The following is a 27,489-nucleotide window of genomic DNA, read 5'->3' on the forward strand; positions in this document are numbered from 1 at the left end:
AGAGGAGGAGGAGGAATTGTGGTGTGGTCCTGTCAGACCATCTGACAGAAGATGAGGAAGACAGTGAGGACTTCCATTCTATTGCAGGAGACAGCAGTCTGGATTCAGATGATTTTTATTTATTTATTTACTTACTTACTTACTTATATCCTGCCCTTCCTCCCAGTAGGAGCCTGGGACAGCAAACAAAAACACTAAAAATAAGACAGTCTCTTGGGGGAAAGATAAGGCTTCACCCTGGACTTGATGTACAGATTTACATTATAAAGTGGCACAGCACAGTCTGTGCTACATAAAGGGATACCTGTTCTTGTTGTGTTTTTAAAAATCAGTAGCTTGTGTTTCGTACAAGCAAATGCAGCTGCTGTATATGTGATGTAAAGCATGTGATAATATGTCCCTGCCGTATATGAAAATGTTGCAAACTCTGATGCAGTTTAAGTAGCTGGGCTTGTACCCATGCGTTAATCCCACATGCTTGGCCGTCAAGTCCTATGGCTTCAAAGCAAGAATCTTTCCACTCATAGGCTTTGTTTACAGCTCAGGAACAGATGTGTTGAAACACTTGACCGCACTGAATAAACCGGTTTATATAAAGCCTGGCACATTTGAAGAGGTCAGAGTTTAGCAATTCTGGCCAATTCCATACCCAAATCCAGCCCTCCTTTTCTAAAACAGAGGTGTGTAGAGAAGGATGTTTTAAGTTGGCGGCCCAGCAGTCAAGGGGATGGGAGAAGGGATGAAGCCTTTGCCTGCGAGTTCTCGCATCCAGCAGCCTTCTATTAGATGTCTGGGTCTTCCTCTACAATTTGCCAGTCATATTGTTGCTTATAGTTTGCCAGCAGGATCAGCACCCATTGAATGTTTACTTAGAAGGCCCAGGCAGCAGCGCAAGATTACAATCTGAAAGACTTTATTAATATAGTGCATGGTATGTGAGGAATAAAAGACAAATAATTGGGTGTTAGAAAAAATTAAACCAGAACTGTCGCTAGAAGCTAAAATGATGAAACTGAGGTTATCATACTTTGGACACATAATGAGAAGATGTGATTCATTAGAAAAGATAATACCACATAGAGGATCACAAATTATCCTTAACAATAATAATGCTTGGAAAAACAGAAGGGAGTAGAAAAAGAGGAAGGCCAAACAGGAGATGGATTGATTCCATAAAGGAAGCCACAGACCTAAACTTACAAGAGGTGAACAGGGTGGTTCATGACAGATGCTACTGGAGGTCACTGATTCATAGCGTCGCCATAAGTCGTAGTCGACTTGGAGACACATAACAACAACAACATGTGAGGAATGGGCGGCAGACGTTCTGCTGAGCATGAATTTTTATGGACTAGTGGCTTTGCTGGGTCCTTTGCAAAAAGCTGCTCCTTTGTCCCTGAAGGAAGAGCCCTCAGGAAAAGTTTTCCCTCCGGGCCTCAAAATGAAAAAAGACACCACTTTCCCCAACCATTTTGCGTTTCTCCTCATAGCCTCTCCGCAGCCATTTTTTAGCAGGCGCAGCACTCGCAGGAGGCGCCACCGCCGAGAGTCACGTGAGGGGATTTCGCAATGCCCCTCCCCCTCCGTATGGAAAATTACGCGGGGAGTGGAAGGGGCGGGGCTCCCGTGGGCTCTGCCGCAGTCGAATTCCCGCCCTTTTCCTTCCCGCCGGCCATTGCGCCGCCCCATTGGTGACGCGCTCCGGATGTCGCTGAGGAGGGGGCGGAGTGGCGAGCCGGGTATCTTCTCCGGCGCATGCGTATTGCGCTAATCTGTCGCAGTGTCGGCCAAGAGGTGGACGTCCACTGCGAATCTCCGCTGACGGTGGTCGCTCTGCCCGTCGTGCAGGGCGGGAGAGCAGAGCCGCGGAACGAGGCGGCCCAGGAGTCTTTTTCGCTGTGTCCCGCCGGAAGGCAAGCGCGCTTCCTCCCTTGAGGCGCAGGGACTACTTTCCTTTGCTGGGAGAATAAAGAAGGTCCGTCCGCGGCGGCACTCCGCCCGGCCTTTACGTCTCCGTCCGCCCCTTCCGCCGCCATTTCAGGAGCAGCCGCCGCCGCCTGACGGGATCCTAGTCGCGGCGACCCGGCGCTAGCCGCGCAAGGAGTAGCCGGAGCCATGGCGGCCTCTGTGGGGAACGTAGCCGACAGCACAGGTACTACTCGGGTCACGTTTCCGGTCGAGGGCTTCTGCCTGCAGCTTCCCTCAAGAGTCAGGCCGGGCGGCGGGGAGAGAGAGAGGGTGGGCGAGGGGAGCTCTGCGGGGGCGCGCACAGGCACGCGCGCTCCTTCTCCGCCCTTATAGGCGGCGCCAGGACCCCAGGCGGCCGATGTCGGCCCCAATAAAAGGCTCTCCGGGAGCGGGGCTGGAAAAGGGGCCTTTGCGGGAGGCGCTCGGGGCTTGGCGGCGGCCCCCTCACAGCCGCTGCGAGGCGGCTCCGCGCTGCTCCTTGTAGGGGGCAGGGCCCCGCTTGCCGGTCCGCATGCGGAAGCCCCTCCCCTCTTTTTCTGGCCCCGGGATCAGCGAACGGGTTTCTGGCGAGACCTGAGGGAAAGGCCCGCTTGTGCCTGAGGCTGCGCCCTCGCCATGCCTGTGAAGCACGTTCTCTCTCTTGCTCCCCCCGCAGACACACGCAAGGAACGCTGGGAAGTGTAGTTCAAGGGTGCTGGGAGGGGTAAAGTGCAGCTGTCAGGATTCTTTGAGGGGGGAGGAATGGGGTGTGGGATACCCGGGGACTATGGGGTGCCCGCAGCCTTGGGCCCTGGCCTTGTTTCGCGTTAGACGCTGGAGACTGTTGCCAGTCAGAGGAGGCAACCCGGGGGCCAGACAAGAGACCAGAGTCTGAGCAGGCAGGAGACAGTTGCTCTATGTTGAATTTTGGGATAGGAGAATAGTTTGCCTGTGAAAGGCTCCAGGTTGGATTCCGGGGGAGCTGGTATTAGGGGTCCCTGCACCTGCAGTGCCAGTTCTCTGGAGTGGAGGGGTGTAATAACGTTGAAGGCACCCTGCAAGATGCTCCTTGAAAAGTCCAGCTGAACGAACTTCTTTTTAAAAAAGGTCATGGTACGCTTGTTGAGAAGAGGGGGCTGAAGTGGGCAACATAGGCCAGTGGTCTGACTCAGTGGAAGGTGGAGTGTACCTAGTTTATGGGATGTGAAGGCACAGGACTCACTGGCAGAGCACCTGTTTTGCACACAGGTATCCTTTCTCAGTTTAAAGGACCTGAAAAAGCAACACTCACCATCCTGCCTGAGATCCTTGAGAACTTGCTGGCCAGAGTTGATGGCACTGGTCTCAGTGGGCCAAGGGCTTCTCAACAGGAAAAAGCCTCATGGTGCAGATTAATAGCTGAATGAGAGAGCCCTGGCCTTGCATTTAGACAGTTCCAGATTCAATTCCTGGCATCTCGACTTCACAAATGTACCTGAGTAGGATAGGGTTAACCAATCTTGTGCTTTTCAGAAGTTGTGCACATGAACCATTGCCATTAGCTGTGCTAGCTGGGGTTGACGGGAGTTGTAGGTCCTGTGTGGAGAGCACCATATTGGCTGCCCCTGGAATACACAGCATCACAGTAGATGAGCCAGGGGTCTGACTTGATGTAAGGTAGTTCAGCGGTGGCTTGAGGGTGCAGAAGCATAGAGTCCTTTGAGATCCACCTCCTGAGGGCCCATTTCCAGTGCGCTAGGCCCTCTTATGCCAAGGGAAGACAAAAGAGCACTGAGAATTATTGAGGGAATCCTGGAAGATGAGCAAAGGAAATCTGTCTGTATTTCAGTGTAACAGCCCTTTTGAAATTGTATTGCAGCATTTTTAATGGCACAATAAAGAGTAATACTGAGAGTTGCTTTACAGTGTTAGAGATTAGGATCTCCTATTGGCATAACAGAGTCAAGTCTTGAGTTTTCCAACGTGTCTTTTTGTAAGGTGTGCAGTAACATGGCAAGACTGGTATTGGTTTAAGAGCAAAAAAGATATATACACATAGCAGCAGCAGTGTGTGAAATGGCAGGTTATAAGCTACATTGGGTGGGGAACATTTTTCAGTCCAAGGGCCACATTCCCTTCTGAGCAGCCTTCCAGAGGCCACGTGCCAGTGGTGGATGCAGCCAGATGCAAAAGTGGGCAGAACAATGAATGTAAATTTTACCTTTGTACAGTAGGCTAGTTTCTATACACACCATTCTCTACCCTCCACCCAGGCCAGCAAGAGGCATTATCAGAGGTGAAGGACACATTTCCCCTAGGCAAAAACACTCAAGGAAGGTGTTAAGCAAGGTCAGTAAAAGGTGTGACCTGGGGATAGTCCCAAGGAGATAGCCGGGGAAGCCTGGAGGGCCATGTTTGGCTCCCACTACTGTGCAGTGCTGCAGGGCAGTCCTGTACATGCCTATTCATGAGTGTTATGGGGCGGCCCTGGGCTCCTTCAGGAAACAAGGTGGGACAAAAAATTAATTAATAATAATAGTCAAAAGTAAGTCACACTGAATTCAGTGGCACTGAGTCCTGTGTAAATGGGAGTAAGTGTTCGTGTATATGCTGTTTGTTGGCGATCACTCATGACCGAGTAAGATTGTCTTCCAAAATAAAGTCTTTAACAGTGGGTCCATATCCACAGCCCATGTGCTGGTCCATGTCTAGGGGCTTCTGGATTTCACAGTCCTGCCCCTGTTGCCATTCGCTGATTGCCTTGGGATTTTTGTTTTGTTTTGGAAGACACCTGTGCATGAATTTGTTTTATATGGGAATCTTGACAGAAAAAGGCTTTGATCCAATGGCATCAGTACCATGACAATTGTGCTATAGTCAAGGGGCAATCATTCACATACAATTTCTAGAGGTAGGAGTGGTACAGGCAGGGCTGTGGAGTCGGTACGCCAAACCTTCGACTCCGACTCCTCTATTTTTCTACTGTCCAACTCCGACTCCACCCAAAATTGCTTCCGACTCCACAGCCCTGGAAAGGGCTGTAAATGTCTTTTTAAATTGGAAGCTCTCATAGGAGCATTTTTATCGCTGCCTGAATATGCGCTGATCTTGGCATCACAGCATTTGTCTTCATGTGGGTCCTGTGTCATACACTGACACACAAAATGTTTTCCATCTTGAGTTATGGTGAAATGCTCAACTACAGCTGACTTCATGGGAAGCTTCTTTGACATTTTGAATTTATATTTTAAAAAATTTGTCAATCAAAATTTATTTTGAAGCCAGAGTTGGTACATTTCTATCAACTCCAACTCCACCCAAAATTGCTTCTGATTCCACAGCCCTGGGTACAGGGAAGAGGGTCTGTGGGTGGGGATAAAGTGGACCAGTGGTGTTGGAGCTGAATGGACACACTTTTCCTAAATTGTACGAATACATCCAATCTAACTTTTTGGGGAGGCATTTCAAAAGGGTTTGAGCCATCCTACAAAGAATGTTTGGGGACATAAAGGTTATTGCTGTACTGCCTATATTTCAGTAGGCAGTTACCTAAGGTTCTCTTAAACTGGAACAAGTTCAGTGAAGCAGCACCCCCACCCATCTTCAAATAAAATAGGCCTACCATGCAGCAGCTGTTTGCTAATCTCAGTGGGTGGGGGCTCTGGTCCAGCTGAGTTTCAGGCCTGCCGATAGTGCTGAGGGCAGGGTCTATCTCAGTGCAGTGTGTGGCAAATAGATAAACTGCTTTTTAAGGCACACTTAGTGTCTCATGATATGTAGGTGCAAGACTTCTCTTAAACCTGCTCATCTTGGGCTGCTGCTTCCCCCCCCTAATTTGGTTCTAGTCTGAATCTACTGAATTCATTGTGTGTGCTGAGTCAAGGGTGTGTCTCTTTGACTAAGGATTACTGGTTTATTGATACACAAGGTACTCTTAAGGCTGCCTCACATTCCCCCCCCCCCCAAGCTGTATCTGTCTCGGTTACTATCTCTATTGTGGACCAGCGAAGCGAGACGGAGATTTTTTTACTACTGTGTTTTCCTCAGAAAATTTTCCATTTCTAAAAATGCATTATTTCATAAAATTAATTTGTAACATAGTGGATGGATACAAATGTCAGTCACACTGGGCAGGCCAGGGTTCGAATCCCCACACAGCCATGAAGCTCACTGGGTGACTTTGGGCCAGTCACTGCCACAATGGTGAACCTCCTCTGAATACTGCTTACCATGAAAACCTTATTCATAGGGACGCCATAAGTTAGGATCGACTTGAAGGCCATTTCCATTTTATCCATAGCAAGCATGGTATATAGCACTGTACTTAATGCAGACACGCTAAACCAGATCCGAGTTGGTTTGGGAAACTGGAAAACTTTCAGATTTTGCAAAGGTTTGGTGGTGGTGGTGAAATGTTAATATGAGATAGCCAAAACAGAAAGGCAGTAAATGAAATGATGATGCTAAATTTAGTCCCTACATGGTGCCACTTCTGTATTGAGGTTGGAAGCAGCCCCAAGCCTTTTGAGTTCTATAACAGGTCACTTGCAGCACATTATGATAAAGTAGCACACAGTTGAAATCGAGCTTTTTAAAACAAAAACAAAAAAACTCAAGCTTTAAATGTTAACCTGATCCATTCATCTTGTTTGCCAACCTTAAAATAAATGATCAGCTTGAAAGGAAAATTCCAGAGAAGTAGTTGTACAAGCTTACATCAAGCCTGAAAAAGTAGAGGCTGTGGTTGAGACTTAAATCTTTCCCTCCCCTTAAGAAGTCACCTGCATGTTGCATATTCTAATTAACTACAACCAATAGCAGTTGGCTTCCTTTGTTTAAAAAAATGAAGCTGATACATTGAAATAATTTGTTTATCTGCATTGGTTCATGGTGGTGAGGACACTTGCAGTTGGGACATCATATCTCCTCATCAGTGGCAAGTGCCCCCCCTGTGAGCTGCAGAGAATATTGGTACAGCAGGGGACCTACATTCCTTCACACTGGCTGGAGAAATTCATTGTTGACGTTTTGTATAAATTCTAGTGCCAACCACTTTGAGATTTGTAGAAAAGCAGTAAAAAAAAAATTAAATGGGACAAGAACAAGTTTTTACAAATTGTGCTTAGGAAATTCTGTTCGGATGGGTTGGAGCAGACACCCCCTGAATCATCCCATCTCTGTGCCCACAGTACTAGCAATGCAAGGCTGGTGAAGACGTGCCAGTTCATCTCATCCCTGCCCTTGCGGCAGACTCTCATGATAAAACTCTTGTCTGTTGCTTGTTTTATTTGTTGCCTCTTCCTGTAAGGACCTCAGAGCAGTATATATGTCCCACAAGCTCATCATTCCCTCATGCAAGATAGTTAAAGAGATAGTTACTGGCTCAATGTCACCCAGTGAGCTTCACAGCTGGGTGGGGATTTGATCCTGAGTTTTTCTGGTTCTCATCTGACATTACTATACCATCCTGGGTCTGGTGCTAATATCCCTCGCTCCAATTTGCCCTTCTTTAGTAACATGGTTTGCTCTGCATCATCTTTTCCTTCTTTCTCCTTGTTCCAGGCCAGGTGCCACTTTGACTGTCTTTCTCTCCTTCCATAGCACCCCTTATGGGGTTCTCAGCTGATTTTCCTGTCACATCTCTGTTGCTTGGGGTTAATCCCTCCTGCTGTTGTGAGTGGGTAGTGTGCTGGCTTTGGGGACACCCTATCAAATGGATTAGTCCTGGACCCACATCTGGCTGTGGATAATGATGATGATTTATTGAATTTGTAGTAGTGCTTGGTTGAGGGGGTTGGTAATGGGTAGGAGTGACTGTGGGTTGGTAGATGATGCTGTGGTTGGCTTTTGCTGAAAGCAGAAGCAGCGTGACATGGGCTACTTCTGCAAAACTTTACTTGAAATTAAGCAAGCCCCAGCCTCTCCTCACCCCATGACCTCTAGCACAGTGTTTCTCAATGGGCCTCAGTCTGCTTTCTGATGAGCCTCAGTGCTACCCCCCCACTGCCTCCTCACTTGCTTAAACCAATACCAACACCAGCAATTTCCCACATGAATAAAGAAAATTAGAAAGGTGAAGATTTTTAAAAATAATAAATGAACTGGGAATAGAAAGATACGGTATAAAGAGCACACAGTTGTTATTGGAGGAAGACGATGTAAAGGGAGTAGGGAGGAGGGATGAAAGCGGCAGGAAGTTTGTGGGGAGATAACTTAAGTGTGAAAGAAGAGATTAGAAGAGATGAGTAAAAATACTTTGAGACATGTTGGGGGAAGGGCAAAATGTAAAAAAGCTTTCTCTACTTAGATCCTTGAGATAACCAAATTCTTCTTAAAATGAGGAGGCTCACTCACAATACATCTAAAGCAAATGTCTGTATTTAGCTTGTGGAGAACTGAAATATGGAACTTTATGCTCCAGAAAAGAACATTGCCATTCCCAAAGAGGGGTTAGAAAGTGATATTGGTAATTGCCAGCTGATTATGCCAAATTCTGCCTCTGTCTACCACCATTTTGTGACTGAATCTATCCCTGTGCTGCCATTTTGTGACGGGTGGGCCTCAGTAAATTTCATCCCTCTGAAGTTGGCCTGGGGAGTGGGGGAGAATGTTTGAGAATCCCCCTCTAGCATATGCAGAGAACCTAGGGAGGAGGGGCCAGTGGCAACTACGAAGAATGACTTGTTAGGAGCCAAACCAAAATTCATTGTCTCGTGTAAGTTAAATTGTTTATCAGGCCTGAACTGATAATGATATCAGCCTTCCATGTATATGTCCCACTGCAATGTACAAAGTATACAGTAGGGCCCCGTTTTCCAGTGTTCTGCTGATGCGGCGGCTTTCAATTAGGGGAAATTCCCCGTTTTAAAGCCGATTTTGCAGCATTTTCACGTGAGGCGACCCATTATAGTCAATGGGTTCCGCTTTACATCGATTTCCGCTTTACGGCGGGGGCCTGGTCCCTAACCCGCCGTATAAGCGGGGCCCTACTGTAATAAGAACAAAGTTACAAAATAGCACAAAAATATCAAAAGACGGGTTTTTTTAAAAAGTGTAACTGTATGGATCCAGAGACATTTAGATTACCTAATACTGTGTTTTATAACTTCTTTGTGACGTATCCGTTCCTAGCCCAACCAGCTTTATTGAGATACGCATCTCCCTTCCCCAGGGGCCTGGCAGGTCTGGCCCTTATGACAGAATGGCCTTATTTCAGGACCCCTTATCCAGTCCTGCTGTATTAGGGAAGTTTTTTTAAATTATGTAATCTTTCTGCATAGCTGAGAAGCAGATGGTGAATATGCAGGAAAATGATGTGCAACTTTCCCTGAAAAATGAAAAAGGCCTTCTGGGAGACACTTTATTTCTGCAGCAGGCAACCTTTTCCTGGTGTATGTCATCATTTCATTGCATGAAACCATTTTCATTGTTTCACCTAATTCTAAAAGAACTGAACTCTTTGTGGCAGAATTTACTTCTAGATGGTGAGATAGGACAACTTGTGTAAAGGTTTTTAGTTAGTAACAGGCTTATGTTAAGGTGATGGTGGCTGTGGAAATTCTCCCAGATGATGATATTCACGTGTCTCATGGCCTAGCTGAACTTGTGTGTTGGGTATATTAAGAAAAGGGAACAGGGATCATTACTCTGAGAGTAGCAATGTCTTTCAAACCTTGTAAGATGGTAGTTCATTGATATTTTCCTAGAATAGGTCTCTTGTGTTTGTGTTCACCCTATACCCTTGGGGTTTTACATTTTATCAAACATTTCATCTTTTAATTTGTACACCATAGTTTGTCAATTTTTGTTCCCATTTTCTAACTTTTTGTTTTCCCCCCTAAATGTTTTGGTGATTCTTCAGAACCAACGAAACGTATGCTTTCCTTCCAAGGGCTAGCGGAGTTGGCTCACCGGGAGTATCAAGCAGGAGACTTCGAAGCAGCTGAGAGGCACTGCATGCAGCTTTGGAGGCAAGAGCCTGACAACACAGGCGTGCTGTTGTTGCTCTCATCCATTCACTTCCAGTGTCGCAGGCTGGACAGGTAGGCGCCTGGGGCCTTTCCCCCATCTGCATAGGATTGTGGCTTGGAAAGGAAAGCTACTGGCACCTGTGATGAGCAGCATTGCTAGTTCTGACTTGGGCTGGCTCCTGACTGATGCACATGCAGTTGTACACCATGGAAGTTTTCATTGCAAATAAGTTGGTTGTATGGAGGCAGGAGAACATTGCACTGGAATTTCAGCTCTCTTCCCCTTGCTTTATAGGTCTAGCATATTGCCTGCAGGCATAGGAACTTGACTGCAAGGGTGAAATGACTGTCCTTATGCAAATATCATGAAATGCTTCTAACAACCATGTTCTTCCCAAGGAGTCTGTCTGTTGCTTAAATCTAGTTATGAAAGGATATTTAAAAAGGAATGTAGAATAGGTGAAAAGCCACATACTACATTTTCATCATCTGTTCAAGTGGTATTTTTGTTAATGATGGCTATAGAACTTCACAATGTATTCTAAATGTAGCAATAAATCTTGAACTGTCTTCCCCTTTACCTCCCTGTCATAGCTGTAGATGTAGTTCCAAGGTATGGTTTGTGTTTAATGCCATAATTTCAGTATTTGGAAGGTTCCTACAGTAAGATTGCAAATGCAGATGAGAGAAATATAAATATTAGGCTTAATGGATAAAATTCCTAAACTGGAAATGGGTTCAAAAAAGTGTCCTGATGAAAATAATGGGCATCTTGTCAGGTTGCACAAAATGCAAGTTAGTTCTCCCTCTGCCTAAACAGAATTAGCTTGCATCAAACCAGGAATGATGGCTTTGTGTTGAAGCTCTGCACATTTGTCCCATTTCTACTACATAAGAGCAAAATTATACTTGTTCATGAGAATTTTAGCAAGCAAATCAAATCCTGCAATGGTGATGGTACCAAAGCAGATTGAAAGCGCCATAGCAGATTAAATTTCAAATGATCCTGCCTTTTTCCCCAGGTCTGCTCACTTCAGTACTTTGGCAATCAAGCAGAACCCACTGCTGGCAGAAGCCTATTCAAATCTGGGGAACGTGTACAAGGAACGTGGTCAACTGCAGGAGGCAATTGAACACTATCGACATGCCCTTCGTCTCAAGCCGGACTTCATTGATGGATACATTAATCTTGCTGCTGCTTTAGTAGCTGCAGGTGATATGGAAGGGGCAGTACAGGCATATGTTTCCGCCCTGCAGTACAATCCTGTAAGTTGAAATCTACTTGGAGAAGGCACAATTCTCTCAGAAATATAAGTAACAGCTTTAAGAGTATATCTAGTGTCCCTCATTCACATATGTCTAGGCTGTTTTCCTGCCCACAGTTGTTTACTAGTATTAATTTGATCTGGATTTGCTTATGCATAAATGTACTGTTGCCCCAACCATTTGTAAGGGTGTTTAAAACAAGCTCATAGGAGATGGCTTACTTTGTCCATCCATGCCAGTCTTCCCCAGCCATTCTGATTATGCTGCCACTCTTCCAAATCCCCAGTTGTTCTCGGGCTGTTATGGGTGCCAGTCAAGGAAGGGCATAGATCATACAGCCACACGTATTACGCTGGGGCAATGCTTTGGAGGCTGTAGGTGGGGCTTACTTTGTCTCCGCATTGATTCTGCAAGAGAATGCTGTCTGCTACATTATTGGTGGCGTTCTCAAGTCCTGTCAGTTTCCGGAAGGTGCTGATATTCAAAGTAGCAAAAAAGCACACTAGGAGTGCAGATAATTAGACACTGTGTACATTCTCTATAAAACGTTTTAAAGTCTCTATTGCCTCTGTTGGGAATGACACAATGAATTTGATTTTCAGGACTTGTACTGTGTGCGTAGTGACCTGGGGAATCTGCTCAAAGCCCTGGGTCGCTTGGAAGAAGCCAAGGTAGGTGTTCTGTAGAATGAGTTTTAAACATCAGTCTTTTGAAAATGTGAACGCTTGCACCAAGTCTTCAATTCTCCGTTGACCTGCAAGAGTCCCAAGAAATGGCTGAAAGCTGAAGGCCCTGAATTGCCCCAGAGTAGTTGCAGGGCAAGATATGGCATGCCCATGTTAAAACTTGATTTTAAGACGAGAAATTGAACACTGAGTCTTGCTGCTGAACGAGACTATCCAGTATTGTGAAGTGACTTGTCAGGGGCGCCACCATTCTCTGATCTGGAAATAAACATTCCTTCCAAACTGAGGCTTGCCTGCTGATGCCAAGCCTGTGACTTAGTCCGTGATTCCTGTGAGAAGCAGGTGCTCTTCTAAAGTCCTTTGTGGCTTGTAAGTGGAGAAGAACCTTATCAAATGTTTCCCTGTGAATATGGCATTAAAAAGATTATTCTTTAACCTTTCCCCCCATCTTTATAGTGGAAGAAAGGCAAGCAAATAGTTACAGTTGCAGTTTGCTTCCTGAAAACAATCTGTTTTGCCCAAATGGTCAAGTGACATGGCTGGTTTGTTTGGAAAATGAACTGATCAAAGAAAAACTTGCTACAGTAAGTGGAAAGGTGGCTTCTAGCAGTCTGGTTTCTAACCAAGAATTTGAACACCAGGATGGGTTTTAAAACTCTTGACATAACAAAAAGTTGGATTGCAAAAATACCCGAAATTACCTTGTTACAAGCCACCTTACGCATCCGCGCAGCAGGGGTGAGGAGTGTGGAGGAACCAGAAGGACCTCCTAGTCCTTCACTTCAAGCCCCACGCGCATGCTACCAAGTGGAGTGTATGAACAGTGTAGCTGTCTGGCTGGTTGCTGTTGGGGGATGGGGGAAGGCTGTTTTTCAGGAAAATCTGTTATAAGGCTTTGGGAATGGACCTTATAAAAACACAAATTGGATAGGTGACTGCCCTGGGCAGCATGCTAACTGACAAGATGGCAGAAGCTCTACATTGTTGGTGGTGGTATTGAAATGTCTTTTCAAAAAGACCTGCAGATCTCAGCTTGTCAGGTGGACAGCTAACATGAATTGCACTTCACTGCAGCTTTTAGTGTGACTGGTATCGGCCAAGACACTGCGCCTGCCTTAGGTTGCTGACTTCTTTATTTCAGAGCTCTGGAGACACCTAGCTTGAAAGTGTTATTCTGTTTTTGTGAGAACTCCACTAAACAAGGGAAATATATATATATATATATACTTTGAATAAATTGCAGTGTATTTCTTTGGCTATCAGTGCATTTGTAAGACCAAACCAGCAAAATCTTTACTGCTTGAAGTGAAATTCAATTGTTGTGGAAGTTTCAGAGCCTTTCTTCCAATAAGTCCTGCTGTTTGCAGTTGCCCTGATTAACCCTTTCCCTTCTGCATGTCTCCCATGTTACAGACAAACTGCCCTCAACCCTATGTGTTAGACATTTCCAGAGATTTTCAATTGCTTTGTTGAACTTTTTACTAATGATCTTGTTTTATTTTTCTCTCTTGTTTTTGGTTTTTCACCATTGATATTGTATTTAGAAGGTTTCAGGTGGGTGAAACCTCCTATTCCATGCGTAAGGTGCCTCGCTGAAGGGAGCTCGAGGCCTGGATCTAGGGCAGACACACTCCTCCTCCTCCTCTTCCAGCAAGGAACGCACCGAAAACTCACATGAGAAATATGGTAACGGGTTTGTAACTGCCACAACGAAACCATTTGCCTCCATGCCTGAATCTTCTGTCTTGTGGCTTCAGAAACAGCTTTAAGTATTTTATGTACAAGCAAGTAATGTTAGAGAGTAATTTATAATCCTAGCCACAATTCTTTCAAAGAAATAAAGTAAAAGTAAATTAAGATTTTTTTTAAAAAAATGGAAATACTTAGTTAAAGCTTCTAACTCTTTCTGGTTGTTCATTTTTTCCTTTTTCTTCTTTGTTTGGATTGCAGCGTTCTGCTCTTCTGATGATGCGCTGTGATCCTGCAGTAGCGCAAAGGCTGCGCGGCGGAAATGCGCATTGCGTGTGATTGAGCCCTTGTGAATGGTTGACTAGATGATTCATCTCTGTCCGGGTGGCTCCCCGAGCACTCTGCTCTAGGTGTCTTGATGCAATTGGGTTGCAATGCATTTACATTTCAGATATAAATTTAAGACTCAAGTTTCCATGTGGGCCTGTCTGGTAGATGAATCAGTCTGGTTGGCCGTTCACAGTCTCCAGGGGCATTCAACAAAGCGCAGCAGTTTGCAGCGATAGCGCAGCGGCGTGCTGTTAGGGTGCGCTAGCGACTTCTTGCGCTTGCATTACAGGGACCTGAACCTTTGCGCAAACCTGTTATTTGAGGTTTTGAAGTCTGAAGGTAACATTAAAGTGTGTGTGTGGGGGGGTACAGTCCTGGAAAGGTGAGTTCAAGATAGGATACCAAAGGGTTTTTTTTAAAGAGAGAGAACCCCTTTGGTCTGGGATCCTACATCTTTTATAATGTGCAATTTGTATATAATTTCTGTGTTCTGTAGAATATTTGGGAGAGATGGGCTAAGGGTCATCTGAATAACTGCCAGGCTTTAACTGGCTTGCTCTCCAACCTGCAGCTCAAGCATATTAGATCATAGCTTCTTTCTGTCTCTTGAGTGCCTTGGTTTGAACAAGGCAGCACATGCCCTGGACTTGGAAAGGAATTACAGACCTAGAAAGTGTTGCTATGTAAGGATCAGCATAACTGACAATGGTGGATTTGCACTTGGGTTTTGGTTTGCGCTGGCGCAGGATCAGCCAGCTGTTTACAGCACATTAGTTTTGGCGCAAGCTAGCCTATACTGCAGGGTCACTTTTGGCCGGTTAGAGAAGGAATACTAACTGAAAAATTATCTCCCTTTTCTTTTATGCAAATATTCCCTTCCCCTGTATCTACTTGTCTGTAACCCTTCCAAGGCCTGTTATTTGAAGGCAATTGAGACTCAACCCAATTTTGCAGTAGCGTGGAGTAACCTTGGCTGTGTGTTCAACGCTCAAGGAGAAATCTGGCTTGCCATTCATCACTTTGAGAAGGTAACTGTTCATGGGTTTTTGTCCCATGATGTATCTGTTAAAAAGTTCCTGACCGTGATTTGTTTTACTCCTTACCAGGTCATAGCATCAACAGCTGCATGTTGGCATATGCGTGTCTCATGCAGTGATGGTGTATCTGCACACACAAGAAGGTGCATACCTGAGTGAGGTGGTTTGCTATAAAAGAAACAAATGAGTGCTAAATTAGTAATTTCTAACCCTTAGAAAGGACTTGAATTTTATAAGTTGAAATAGTTTGGAGGAAAGGAAGATTGTGGATGACCATAGACTCTATGTAGAAGCGGGGCACATTCCAAAAGGGAAATGGATGCAATTTCTGTGGGAATCAGCATTCTTTGAATGTAAACCATTCTTTGAGAACTCTTCAGGGACAAACCTTTCATTCCCCCTTCTCTTTTTCTTTTTTTTTTTTAAAGCCTGGATGCATATCTTAAGCCCCTCAGATGTCACATTGATCCTGCCAGTGATTTTTCCTTAGTTGGTGTTTCCTACACAGTCAGTAGAAGGCAGCTCATGTCAAAACTGGCACACTTAATTAAATGTAGCTATGCTGTTAACAGTAACTAAAATAATATGTTGTCTTAAATATTTGAAGGCGGTGACCCTTGACCCAAACTTCCTGGATGCTTACATCAATCTGGGGAATGTCTTGAAGGAGGCACGTATATTTGACAGGTAAGCAAATAAAATACTTCTCGGTCTAGTCTTTGTCTCCCTATACCCATGCTAACTGTAGTAGCTGATAGGTTAATCCGATGCATGTTTCCTAAGAGGTTTAAAGACTTAAATGTTCAATAACTCTGCAGAGGATTGCAAAAACAAACACCCCCCTGCTTCTCGAATATGAGAGCCTTTAACAAGAATGCCTATGGAAAACAGATTTTATATATCCATGTGTTCCAGTTGTATTAAAGCAGAAGCATTAAATTTATCAGCGCTTTTTGGAGGGCTGTGAATACAGTTTCTAACAATTAAATGCAATTCTGTGTTATATAAATTAATCTGAACAGTAACCAATCTTGTTTTAGAGCTGTTGCAGCCTATCTACGAGCCCTTAGTCTGAGTCCAAACCATGCGGTTGTGCATGGCAACTTGGCTTGTGTATATTACGAACAAGGGCTGATTGACCTGGCGATAGATACCTACAAGCGGGCCATCGAACTTCAGCCACATTTCCCTGATGCATACTGCAACCTGGCCAATGCACTCAAGGAGAAAGGCAGTGTAAGGAACCGGTCATTTTCTGTCCTTCTATAACTTGAATGTTAGAGACTTTGCTGAATAAATTGGTATGAATTACGAGTGACTGTGATCTAGAACTTTGTTTTATTTTTGAGGGAACTTAGGGAAGAACTTACAAGAAAGAAGTCTCTTAAGTATGTGGGTAAATTATTTTATTGTCTTTGTATTGCTAATTCTTGTAAATTGCCTTGAATTTTATTTTAGGGGAAAGGTGAGAGTATATGTTATCACATTTTTATCCCACCCTTCTGCCTCCAAAGAGCCCTAAAATAGCAAACCCAATGCCTGTGGCTATTATATTAATCCATGCCATCACAACGCAGTCTATTGTGGGTGTATGTGGTTCATGTACTAATATCAGGGTAAATCACGTTTTATGTGTTCAAGGTTGCTGAAGCAGAGGAATGTTACAACACAGCTCTTCGTCTGTGTCCCACTCATGCGGATTCTCTCAATAACCTGGCAAATATCAAGCGAGAACAAGGAAATATTGAGGAAGCAGTTCGCCTGTACCGTAAAGCTCTTGAGGTATGCCTATGAATCACTAGATGTAAGAGTTGGGTATGTGTACCTTCGATAGGTAGTTCTTGGCTTTTTAAAAACATTGGTAGTAAGATTTTTCATTATCAATAACAGCAAAGGATTAGAACTAAAATTAGAACAAGTTTTTAAGTTTTTATTTTGGCCTGATAAATTACTATTGGGAAGAAAAGAGATTGTATCCCTGTTTTTACAGTCTTGGCCTCCTGCAGTTGTTGAAAGTCTAATCTTACGTTTCTTAAGAAAAACAGAGCAAGAAGTTTAGGAATAATACAGCGGATGAAAGGGAAATAAGAGGTGGGAGGGAGTGTGTGCACAAGTCTGTCTCCTTAGAATGAGGCATTCTTGGGAGAGCTGAGAGCAAGCTTCTTTCCTGCAGGTCTTCCCAGAGTTTGCAGCTGCCCATTCCAATTTAGCAAGTGTTTTGCAACAGCAAGGAAAGCTGCAGGAGGCACTCATGCATTATAAGGAGGCAATCAGGTGAGATTTTAAAACTATGAAAAATAGATTGAAAGGGGGTGTTAGCATGTGCTTGTGGGGTGTACTGGTCTGAGGCCTGTGGGAGGATCCTTCTGTTGTGGATAATGTGATTTCTTTCCCCACCCCTCCTTCTTTTCCATAATTCAGAATCAGCCCCACGTTTGCAGATGCCTATTCCAACATGGGGAACACGTTAAAGGAGATGCAGGATGTTCAGGGAGCTTTACAGTGTTACACACGGGCCATCCAGATAAACCCTGCCTTTGCTGATGCCCACAGTAATCTAGCTTCCATCCATAAGGTACATTTTGTGTCTGTGGTTCATGTTAGTGGTTGAGGTAGGAAGCAGGCTGCCTTTGCTTAATTATTCTTCCCTTTCTAGGATTCGGGGAACATACCAGAGGCCATTGCGTCGTATCGTACTGCCCTGAAACTGAAGCCTGATTTCCCTGATGCTTATTGCAACTTGGCACATTGCTTGCAGGTGAGAAGAGGAGGGCTTTTTCTCCACTGTGTTAGGGATTAACCTCTTAAACCAAAATGTCACCATATGCCATGTGAGTGACCCTGCCCTGTTTCAAGTGCTTTTGATTGCATTACTGCAAGGCAGCCTGCATCAGGTTTCCCTTGAAAACGGAGCATAATGTTGCTGTTGCCGCCTGTATAATGTGTGGGTTAGCAGAATGGGATCATATTCCACCAATCCTGGGTGCTGGTAAGCTGCTGGGCCCAATTTGTGATGTTGTTAGTAGCATACAAAGCCCTAAACGGCTTAGGATCCAAGTACGTGAAGGAGAGCCTTCCCCTGTACCAGCTAACTCTGGTGTTGTGATCTGTAGGAGAGGTCCAGCTTGTGGTGTCTTCAGGGAGTATGACTTCGGGGGGGGTGTCATAAGAGACAGGGTCTTCTCAGTTGCAGCACTATGGAATTCCCTCCCTGTAGATATCGGGTTGTCCCCCACACTGTGTTCACTCAGGCAGCAGCTGAAGACCTATTTGTTCCGAAAAGCTTTTGGAATGTAACAAAGTGACACCATTTGTGTAAATTTGATGATTATTGTAGTATTGCATTGTTTTCCTACTTTAGCTTTTAATATTGCACTTCTATTGCTGGCTGCCCTGGGCTGTCACAAGAGGAAGGCTGGCGTGTAAGAAATAAAATAATAAAAGTGGCCTAATTCTGGGTTTGCTTTCCCCTCATTCAGATAGTTTGTGATTGGACTGATTATGATGAAAGAATGAAGAAGCTGGTCAGTATAGTTGCTGACCAGTTGGAGAAGAACAGGCTTCCTTCTGTCCATCCTCATCACAGCATGCTGTACCCATTGTCTCATGGTTTTCGAAAGGCTATCGCTGAGAGACACGGAAACCTGTGCTTGGACAAGGTAGTCGTCCTGTGAAGAAATCTCTCCGTTCACTTCAATAAGATACCAAATGCTTTAATGTCAGCTTTCATAGTTTTTTGGAAGGGTGGGACAGGGACTCTATATTGGTGATAACATCTTATTAAATCATGTTGCCAGATCAATGTGCTTCACAAGCCACCATATGAACATCCCAAGGACTTGAAGGCCAGTGAAGGTCGACTCCGTGTGGGCTACGTGAGCTCTGACTTTGGGAATCATCCCACCTCTCATCTCATGCAGTCGATCCCGGGCATGCACAACCCAGACAAATTTGAGGTAAGATTCAGCAGAGTGATGAATATGGCAACAGCTACCTAATACGGATTGAGTTAAACAGTGATGGTTCATGTGCTTCATCATGTGCATGGGGAAAGAAAACCTCCTCTGATTAAGTACTTGCTAGTGCTCTGTGCATGTCTCACTCAAATGACTGTGGCCAGCTTAAGTTCCAAACAGTTGCCCTTTCTATTTCTAGGTATTCTGCTATGCCCTCAGCCCTGATGATGGCACAAACTTCCGAGTAAAGGTGATGGCTGAAGCAAATCACTTTATTGACTTATCTCAGGTAAGAGCTCTTTTTGTATAAATCCTAAATATGCTTTTCTGAAGGGGAGCAGGAGCTTCCTTGTATTATGCTGTGTTTTGAAACAGACTCCTCAGCAATCTGCTGACCAGGAAAAGGCAGTATTGTAACTAGTATTTGCTGAGTGGGGATTATCTTTTTTTTGAGGTGATTTACATATACTTTTCTGATGTTTATCCTGACCTAAACAGTAAGCAGGGAATCTTCAGTTGTTTTCTCTCTCTCTCTCCCCCCCCCGGCAATAACTCAGTCTTATTACATATAAAACTTGTGCATTTTGGGCTTGAATTTGGGTGGAAATTTACTTCAGTTCCTCTGGAACAAAGGAAGCTGAATCTGTATTGGAATCATTGTTAAGATGTTTTTAATGCATTATCGTCTGTTTGCTGCCCTGGACTCCCTTTGGGAGGATGGGTGGGGTATACATTTAAATGATAATAGTGTCCCAAGACAGGCCACTGACTGGCAGCAATTCTCCAGGGGTTCAGGGAGGAGCCTTTTCCTAGCCCTACCTGGAGATGATGCCTGGGATGGAACCTGGGATCTTCTGCATGCAAAGCAGGTCCTCTGCCACCGAACGGTGGCCCTTTGCCAAGTGTCCTCGGTGTTGAGGTGGCTGCTGGTAGAAGAGAGGCTGTGGTGACATTGGTTGTTGGCTTGTCTGGATCCAGAATGCAGTACTACGTTTCAGATTATTACTGGATTACTCAGATATTGCAGTATCCGCTGCAGAGTAGCTTGGGATGGCTACTAGCCACTATTGCTGTGCTCTGTCTCCATAATTGGAGGCAGTATGCTTTTGAATACCAGTTTCTGAAAACATCAGGAGGGAAGAGTGTTGTGCTCAGGTCCTGCTTGCGAACTTCCTACAGGCATCTGATTGGTCACTGAGAACAGGATGCTGGACTAGATAGCAGGCTGTTATGTCTGTTTGTAGCTGACTGGCCATGTTCTCCTGAGCATTAGAAATCTTAGCAAAATGTACCTTTTATACAATACTGGATTTTGGAAAAGAAAAGGCAGATGTACCTTAAGTGCCTCGGTTCCTGTATCTGAGAGTATAACAGTCAGAAGAACCATTCTAGGGCTTTGACATTTTGATTGACTGAAAGATGCATTAGCAGTGGCTTCTAATTCTTGTATCTTAGGTCCCATGCAATGGAAAGGCAGCTGACCGTATCCACCAAGATGGCATACATATCCTTATCAATATGAATGGCTACACCAAAGGAGCCCGCAATGAGCTGTTTGCCCTCAGATCAGCCCCAATACAGGTAAAGGAAGTGACCCTGAAATGTTAATATCCCCATTATGAACCTACCCATTCACTTCGTTCAGTATCCAAGGCCCTCCTCCAGGTACCAACTCACCAGGATGCCCGGAGGATTGTTATTACATCTAGGGCCTTTTCTGTGGTGGCCCCCGAACTGTGGAACAGCCTACCTGAGGAGATACGCCTGGCGCCTACGGTACTTTCTTTTAGGCGCCAGGTTAAGACCTGGCTATACTCCCAGGCATTTTAATGTTCAATGTTTTATATTTAATGTTTTTCATTTAATTGGCTGCTGTTTGTTATTGATTTTATTGTAATACTGTATTTTAATCTTGTTTTGTTCATCGCCCAGAGAGCTACTCGCTATGGGCGGTTTATAAATGAAATAAAATAAATAAATAATAAATAAATATATAGTTCATCATAGAATGCATACAAGATGTTGCTTCCTTGGAAGCAACCCCCCCCCCAGCACGCATGCTCGCACACATATCAGAATCACCATGGGTGGAAAGCTAATGGATAGGTGTACTTTGCTTATGGTATTACTGTAATATAATAAGATGCTTTTTTATTGGATTGGTATGAAACTTGGCACTTTCATAGACATCAAATAGATCATATTTGCCCAGTTTCAAGTTGTTAGCCCAACAGATTTTTACAACCTAAAAACTTTTGAGACTTTGAACCTTGTTTTTTCTATTCACCTTAACTACAGGAGCTCTCCTGTAATATCCATTACAGTAGTAGTAAAGGATTACAGATGTAATGTACATAAAAGTATTGTTAAGAACAGCTTTCTCGAGGAAGTAAAAAATCTCAGGGTTCCTTGACTATGTGACAAAATAGCCTGTTTTATGTGGCCTCTTTTATAGCTCTTGAGTGCTTGTTAGCTTTTTAGCCACCTGTTGTCATGAGTGCAGTGCAAATATGTGAATACAAAGTCCCTTTCTTTAAGAAGCTCTTTTTTGCAGTCTTCAGACTTTGGATATATTGCATCCTTGCCTTAATACTAATTTGCTTGACTTTCCAGGCTATGTGGCTGGGCTATCCTGGAACCAGCGGGGCATTGTTCATGGATTATATTATCACAGACAAAGAAACTTCCCCCGCTGAAGTGGCTGAGCAGTACTCTGAAAAACTGGCTTACATGCCAAATACATTTTTCATTGGAGATCATGCCAACATGTTCCCACACCTCAAGGTACTTGGTGGGCTGAGATGGCAAGGCAAGCAGCCCTGGCCTACTTTATATTGCTGCTGATTTTACACCGAACTGGAAAACGGCAAAACCCAAATTCAAGCTTGTATATAAATATTTTTCTTTCAGAAAAAAGCAGTCATTGACTTCAAATCCAATGGCCATATATATGACAACAGAATTGTTTTAAATGGCATTGACCTGAAGGCATTCCTTGACAGCCTGCCTGATGTGAAAATAGTTAAGGTGAGAGAATTTCAGGAGCATGTAGGTGAGGAGTGAGGAACCTCTGGCCCTCCAGATGTTGCTGGATTCTTAACTCCCATCAGCCCCAGCCAGCATGGGGCCAGCATCATCAAGGATGATGTGAGTTGTAGTCCAGCAACATCTAAAGGCTGTAGGTTCTCCACTCCTTACATGTAAGTGTGGTACAAATATGGTAGCAGCTGATTGCCTTTCTAATTTAAAAGACTTCAAATGTAGGCATGGAAGTGCAAGTCAGGGCTACTGGAAACATCAGATGAACTTGGGAGGCTGGATGTGAGAATGAACCTTTGAGCAAAAACCTTTCCACTGTCTACGGAGACCTGTGGTGTCTCTGTGGGTTTGTAAACTGCTCCATATTTGGATGGGTACAATTAATATGTCTTGGCTTCTAGATGAAATGCCCTGATGGGGGAGACAATGCTGACAGCAGTGCCGGACTCAGCATGCCTGTCATTCCTATGAATACAATTGCAGAGGCTGTGATTGACATGATAAATCGTGGACAAATCCAAATAACGATCAATGGATTCAACATTAGCAATGGACTAGCAACTACCCAGGTGAGCAAAGTGGGGATGGGGGTTGAGAGGCACCTGAAGGAGCCATGAGGCTGAAACTATCCAGAAGCAGTGTTTGCCTGCAATTCCAGAAGGGCAGAGCTAATATAGCCAGTAGCCTTTGCTTTCAAAGGATGGTGCAGGAAAGAGGGTTGGCCCTTTTGAGAAACTTTGCTTATTTATTTAAAACTCTTTATATGCTATTCATAATTGAGAATATTCCAGCAATTTATAGCAACTAAAATACAAATTAAGTAAAAGAAACTAACAATAAATAACCTAATAAAATGGCCGTAACAATTTCAGGAGGCATTAATGAGTTCCAAAAAGCTAAGTGAATAGAGGTCCTTAGCAAGCACTGAATGCGTAATATTGACAGTGCTTGTCTAATCTCTGGGAGTTCTCATTCATTAAAAATGATTATGGACAGTATTAAAGTTGCTACAGTGGTTATTTCTAAACAGTGCTTTTGTAAAAATACAAGAAGGCAGGGCACACCAAATAAAAATTGCAACAATAAAAACATCAGTAAAAAATATCTAAATACTGGTTGGTTACCTTTAACTTTAGACACTTCAAAGGCCTGACTGAGTATGCCATCTAAAATAAAGGATGACAAACAAGCCTTCTGATCTGAGGCCACACTTTGTTGAGTCTGAGCTTTCACAACTCAAGCTTCATTTTCTTCAGATCTCATATCTCACATTTGTTGTTGCTCAGATCAACAACAAGGCAGCAACAGGTGAAGAGGTTCCACGCACCATCATTGTTACTACTCGCTCCCAGTATGGACTGCCAGAAGATTCTGTTGTGTATTGTAACTTCAATCAGCTTTATAAGATTGACCCTTCCACTCTACAGATGTGGGCCAATGTGAGTAGCTATCTGTGGTCGAATACTATTAGTAAACTAATTAGCTTCCTGAAGTATGGGTTTGGAAGATGTTATGCTGTGAGTTTACGCAATCTCCTGATTTGCTTGTAGATCTTGAAACGTGTCCCAAACAGTGTGTTGTGGCTCCTGCGTTTCCCAGCTGTTGGAGAACCAAATATTCAACAGTATGCACAGAACATGGGCCTCCCCCAGAACCGCATTATCTTCTCTCCAGTTGCCCCCAAAGAAGAACATGTGAGGAGGGGCCAACTGGCTGATGTCTGTCTAGATACTCCACTTTGTAATGGCCACACCACAGGGATGGATGTGCTCTGGGCTGGAACCCCAATGGTTACCATGCCAGGTATGTTTGTGGCTTTATCTGGTGCTGAAGTATGCCTGCTGTGTTGAAGTGTGCCAGTGATTCCCACAGTTCCATGGGTTTGATCAGGAAGTTGGACCTTGTTTCGTAAGGGATGAGTTGTGAGCTAGGGGGAAATGCTAGTGGGGGAGAAGGAGAACTTGCCTCATTACACACTTTGGGGGGTGGGCTCTGCTGCTTCAGCCCTTCCACCAAAAAGGAGATTTGAGCTTCTTGTGTACTGTCTTCCTCTGTTCCCAGGAGAGACCCTTGCTTCCCGAGTTGCTGCCTCCCAACTTACTTGCCTCGGCTGTCCTGAGCTCATTGCGAAGAGTAGACAGGAATATGAAGATACCGCTGTAAAACTGGGAACTGATCTAGAATAGTAAGTAAATGTGCCTCAGAGGAGTGAAGAGGGAGCACTGGTTGTGAATCTAATGAAAGCTGGTAGGAGCATTAAGTGGCCCTTTTCCTTGGTGAAAGCTTACTGGAATACAAAGAGGTTGTAAGTGCAAAACATCACTTGAGAGGAACAGACAGGTGTGCAATGGTGACATACCATCAAGCATGCATGGATGTGGCTTTTGGGATGATTTTAGATAACCTTTCTTAATGGAGAGTGGGATGTGTGGGCAGCAGGGTTGAGACTGCAAGGGGCTGAATTCAGGGATGGTGCGATCTAATAAATGCTTGTCTTCCTGTAGCCTGAAGAAAATACGTGGGAAGGTCTGGAAGCAAAGAATATCCAGCCCCCTGTTCAACACAAAGCAGTACACAATGGAACTAGAGCGGCTTTATCTTCAGATGTGGGATCACTTTGCAGCTGGCAACAAACCAGACCACATCATTAAGTCCATAGAAAGTGGTGAATCTGCCTAAATTACTGAAGCCATGAGAGAAACCCTTCAGAAAATGTCCCCAATTCCTGAGCAGAGGCAAAGGGGAGCAAGGACTCCATCTCTGCCTGGTACTCTGTAGCGGATATGATCTAATGGTAGTGATTGGAGAGCACAGCTGGACTTGTCTCCTGCATGATGGGGAGATGCGGGACTTCATATACCATGAAGAATTTGCAGTTGACCTGCGTGGCTCTGGTGTGTCTCTACAGGACCTGCTTTCACAGTGGAAGGTGTGAAATGGCCAGGCAGCTGTGATTTCATGGATTGATTCATTTTTCCTGTGAAATAGATTTTTCTCCTCCTACATGGATTTGGAGCTTTTAAAAAAAAAATTGGTTTTCAGGTATTCCTGTTGGTTCATACGTGAGGCTCCTCTAACAAGGTTTCAAGCTAGTGCGTGTTGCTCCTCCCCAAGTTATTTTTCTGAGCTCTACAGAATGAAATGGCATCTCTGCTGCTGGTGAAGCTTTTTATGGGTTTTATAAACCACTTGAGCCTACATCAGCCTTATTAACATTTGACTTCTCACTTGGGCTTTTCTGTCCGTGTTGGCTTAGATGAAGATTTTTTTTAAAGCTTCATCTATCAATTAACTTCAAGGTGGCACCCCTTCTCTACAGAAAAAGTAAATTCAATTTAAAATGTAAACTCTCCCAATCTCTCCCTGAAATATGTGGAGAAAACACAACCTGCTGCCAAAATGCATATCCTGCAGGAATGATGTTAAATTATGTACAGAGATGCAGGCCTAGCCACTGTAGCAACGACTTAACAAAAATAAAGCTTTGGTTTGCCCAGGTTGACCTATTGGACATGTGTTTCACCGTTCCTCCTTGACAAAACAATTATGTGCTGGGCTGCTGACCTCTTGACATGCCTTAGGCTTTCTTTTTAAAATGCAGCTCTTCCGTTCCCTTCAGCAGAAATGCAATCCCAGGTAAGTATGGATTTTCTTTTCAGTTTCTGCCTCCAGTTTAAAATAGCTTTTTAAAAAAGACCATGGTGTGTCTAAAGGTCAAGAGGGCTGTGTTAATCTTGGCAGAACTCGTAACTTTTTTCTCTCTCTGAAGAGTTGTCCTACAGTGATTGGTTGAAGAGCAAGGTCTGTAGGTGGGTTACATCCTGAATAAGAAGATATTTTCTAAATCTCTCTGTGTCATGCCTCAAGGTTCAAGACAAAGTGGTGTCTGTGGCTTGGTTGTGCTGCACATGGATACAGTACTTGTAGATAGAGAACAAAGTTTCCTACATGTGGCTGGTTTAGCACACTCTTCATTAGTCTTGATTGATACTCAGGTATGTAGCCCTGAGGCATGCTTAAGTCTTTGCATTGCCAGTTGTCTCGAAGCCAGAAGCCTCAGTCCCAAGTCCTGTTAGAACAGCCCATGTGCAGCACAACCCTTTCCCTTCTTGCAGGTGGGGATGCTCAGATTACAGCTGGTTATGCATACGCTTGGAATGAATTTGGGCATAGAGAATTCTTTCTGTTAGAAGCTGTGTGTGTCCTCCTGAACAGATTAACCACTGTGTGTAGTTTAAAGGGGTGAGGGAAGAAAGGGATTTCCTCCTGTTGTTGAGAGTGTAGCTGTTTTTACTTCTGCTTTCTCACTGTAATGGCTTTTGTTTCCAGATAAGTGTCTGACAAATACAGATGGAAATCACTGGCTTTGATTGTGTCCTTGCTTATTTATTTTTATTTTATTCAGCTTATATCCCGCCCGACTAGCAAACAGCTCTCTGGGCGGCAAACATAGAAACATATACAATAATAAAATTACAAGATCAATATAACAAATATAAAAGTACATCATCTAAAATACCAATTACAACATTTACATAAATAACCGATTAAAATGCCTCAGAGAAGAGAAAGGTTTTAACCTGGCGCCGAAAGGATAATAGTGTCGGCGCCAGGCGTACCTCCTCGGGGAGACTATTCCACAATTCGGGGGCCACCACTGAGAAGGCCCTAGACCTTGTTACTACCCTCCGGGCCTCCCTATGGGTCGGGACCCGGAGGAGGGCCTTCGTAGTAGACCGTAGTGTACGAGCCGGTACATAACGGGAGAGGCGTTCCTGCAGGTATCGTGGTCCCGCGCCGTATAAGGCTTTATAGGTTAATACCAACACTTTGAATCTGGCCCGGTAGCATATTGGAAGCCAGTGCAGGCGAGCCAGAACAGGTGTTATATGCTCAGACCGCTTAGTTCTTGTTAGCAGTCTGGCCGCCGTATTTTGCACTAGCTGTAGCTTCCGAACCGTCTTCAGAGGTAGCCCTACGTAGAGTGCGTTGCAGTAGTCCAAATGTGAGGTTACCAGAGCATGAACCACTGATGTAAGGTCCTCCTTACTCAGATAGGGACGTAGCTGGGCTACCAACCGAAGTTGGTAAAACGCATTCCGTGCCACCGAGGCTACATGGGCCTCGAGTGATAGAGTCTAAAACGACTCCCAAACTACGAACCTGATCCTTTAGGGGGAGTGTAACCCCGTCCAGGACAGGGTATGTATCCACCGTCTGACCAGAGAAACCATCCACCAGCAGCATCTCAGTCTTATCCGGATTGAGTCTCAGTTTGTTAGTTCTCATCCAGTCCATTGTCACGTCCAGACAACGGTTCAGCACATCGACCGCCTCACCTGAAGAAAATGAAAAGGAGAAGTAGAGCTTCTTTCTTTTACTACTACTACTTGCCATTCTCTGTCGGCTATTTACAGTTATGGTTCCGTCCTTGCTGGAAATGGAAGGATATGTAGGATAAGGATGAGGTGTTGACATATCATACCCTGCGTATTGTCCTAACATAGGTAAATACATCGGGGAGAAACTGTAGTGAACAGAACCTTGCCCAGAAGATCCCGTGCTGGAATGTTGCAACTCCTTCTGTCTC

General features: G+C 44.4%; 1 protein-coding gene across 5 annotated transcripts; it reads left to right on the forward strand.

The window, feature by feature from the left end:
- The first annotated feature begins 1,744 nt into the window (after window positions 1–1,744).
- OGT (O-linked N-acetylglucosamine (GlcNAc) transferase) lies at window positions 1,745–25,410 on the forward strand. Of its 5 annotated transcripts, none has more exons than XM_061598207.1 (23): window positions 1,745–2,152; window positions 4,200–4,275; window positions 9,788–9,968; window positions 10,919–11,162; window positions 11,765–11,833; window positions 14,779–14,895; window positions 15,512–15,591; window positions 15,945–16,140; window positions 16,546–16,686; window positions 17,078–17,178; window positions 17,326–17,479; window positions 17,561–17,662; window positions 18,384–18,563; window positions 18,702–18,860; window positions 19,060–19,149; window positions 20,316–20,441; window positions 21,474–21,644; window positions 21,771–21,887; window positions 22,301–22,468; window positions 23,186–23,338; window positions 23,450–23,702; window positions 23,961–24,084; window positions 24,404–25,410. In XM_061598207.1, exons 3-23 carry the CDS (start codon window positions 9,802–9,804, stop codon window positions 24,576–24,578), a joined length of 3,087 nt encoding a protein of 1,028 aa, XP_061454191.1. In that variant the 5' UTR covers window positions 1,745–2,152; window positions 4,200–4,275; window positions 9,788–9,801; the 3' UTR covers window positions 24,579–25,410. The 5 variants fall into 5 exon arrangements, with proteins under 5 accessions (XP_061454191.1, XP_061454189.1, XP_061454190.1 ...); XM_061598208.1 differs by having other exon boundaries at window positions 1,746–2,152; window positions 9,818–9,968; XM_061598205.1 differs by lacking the exon at window positions 4,200–4,275.
- Window positions 25,411–27,489: the final 2,079 nt, after the last annotated feature.

This window comes from Rhineura floridana, chromosome 16 (genome assembly GCF_030035675.1).
Source record: "Rhineura floridana isolate rRhiFlo1 chromosome 16, rRhiFlo1.hap2, whole genome shotgun sequence".
Classification (NCBI taxonomy): Eukaryota; Metazoa; Chordata; class Lepidosauria; order Squamata; family Rhineuridae; genus Rhineura; species Rhineura floridana.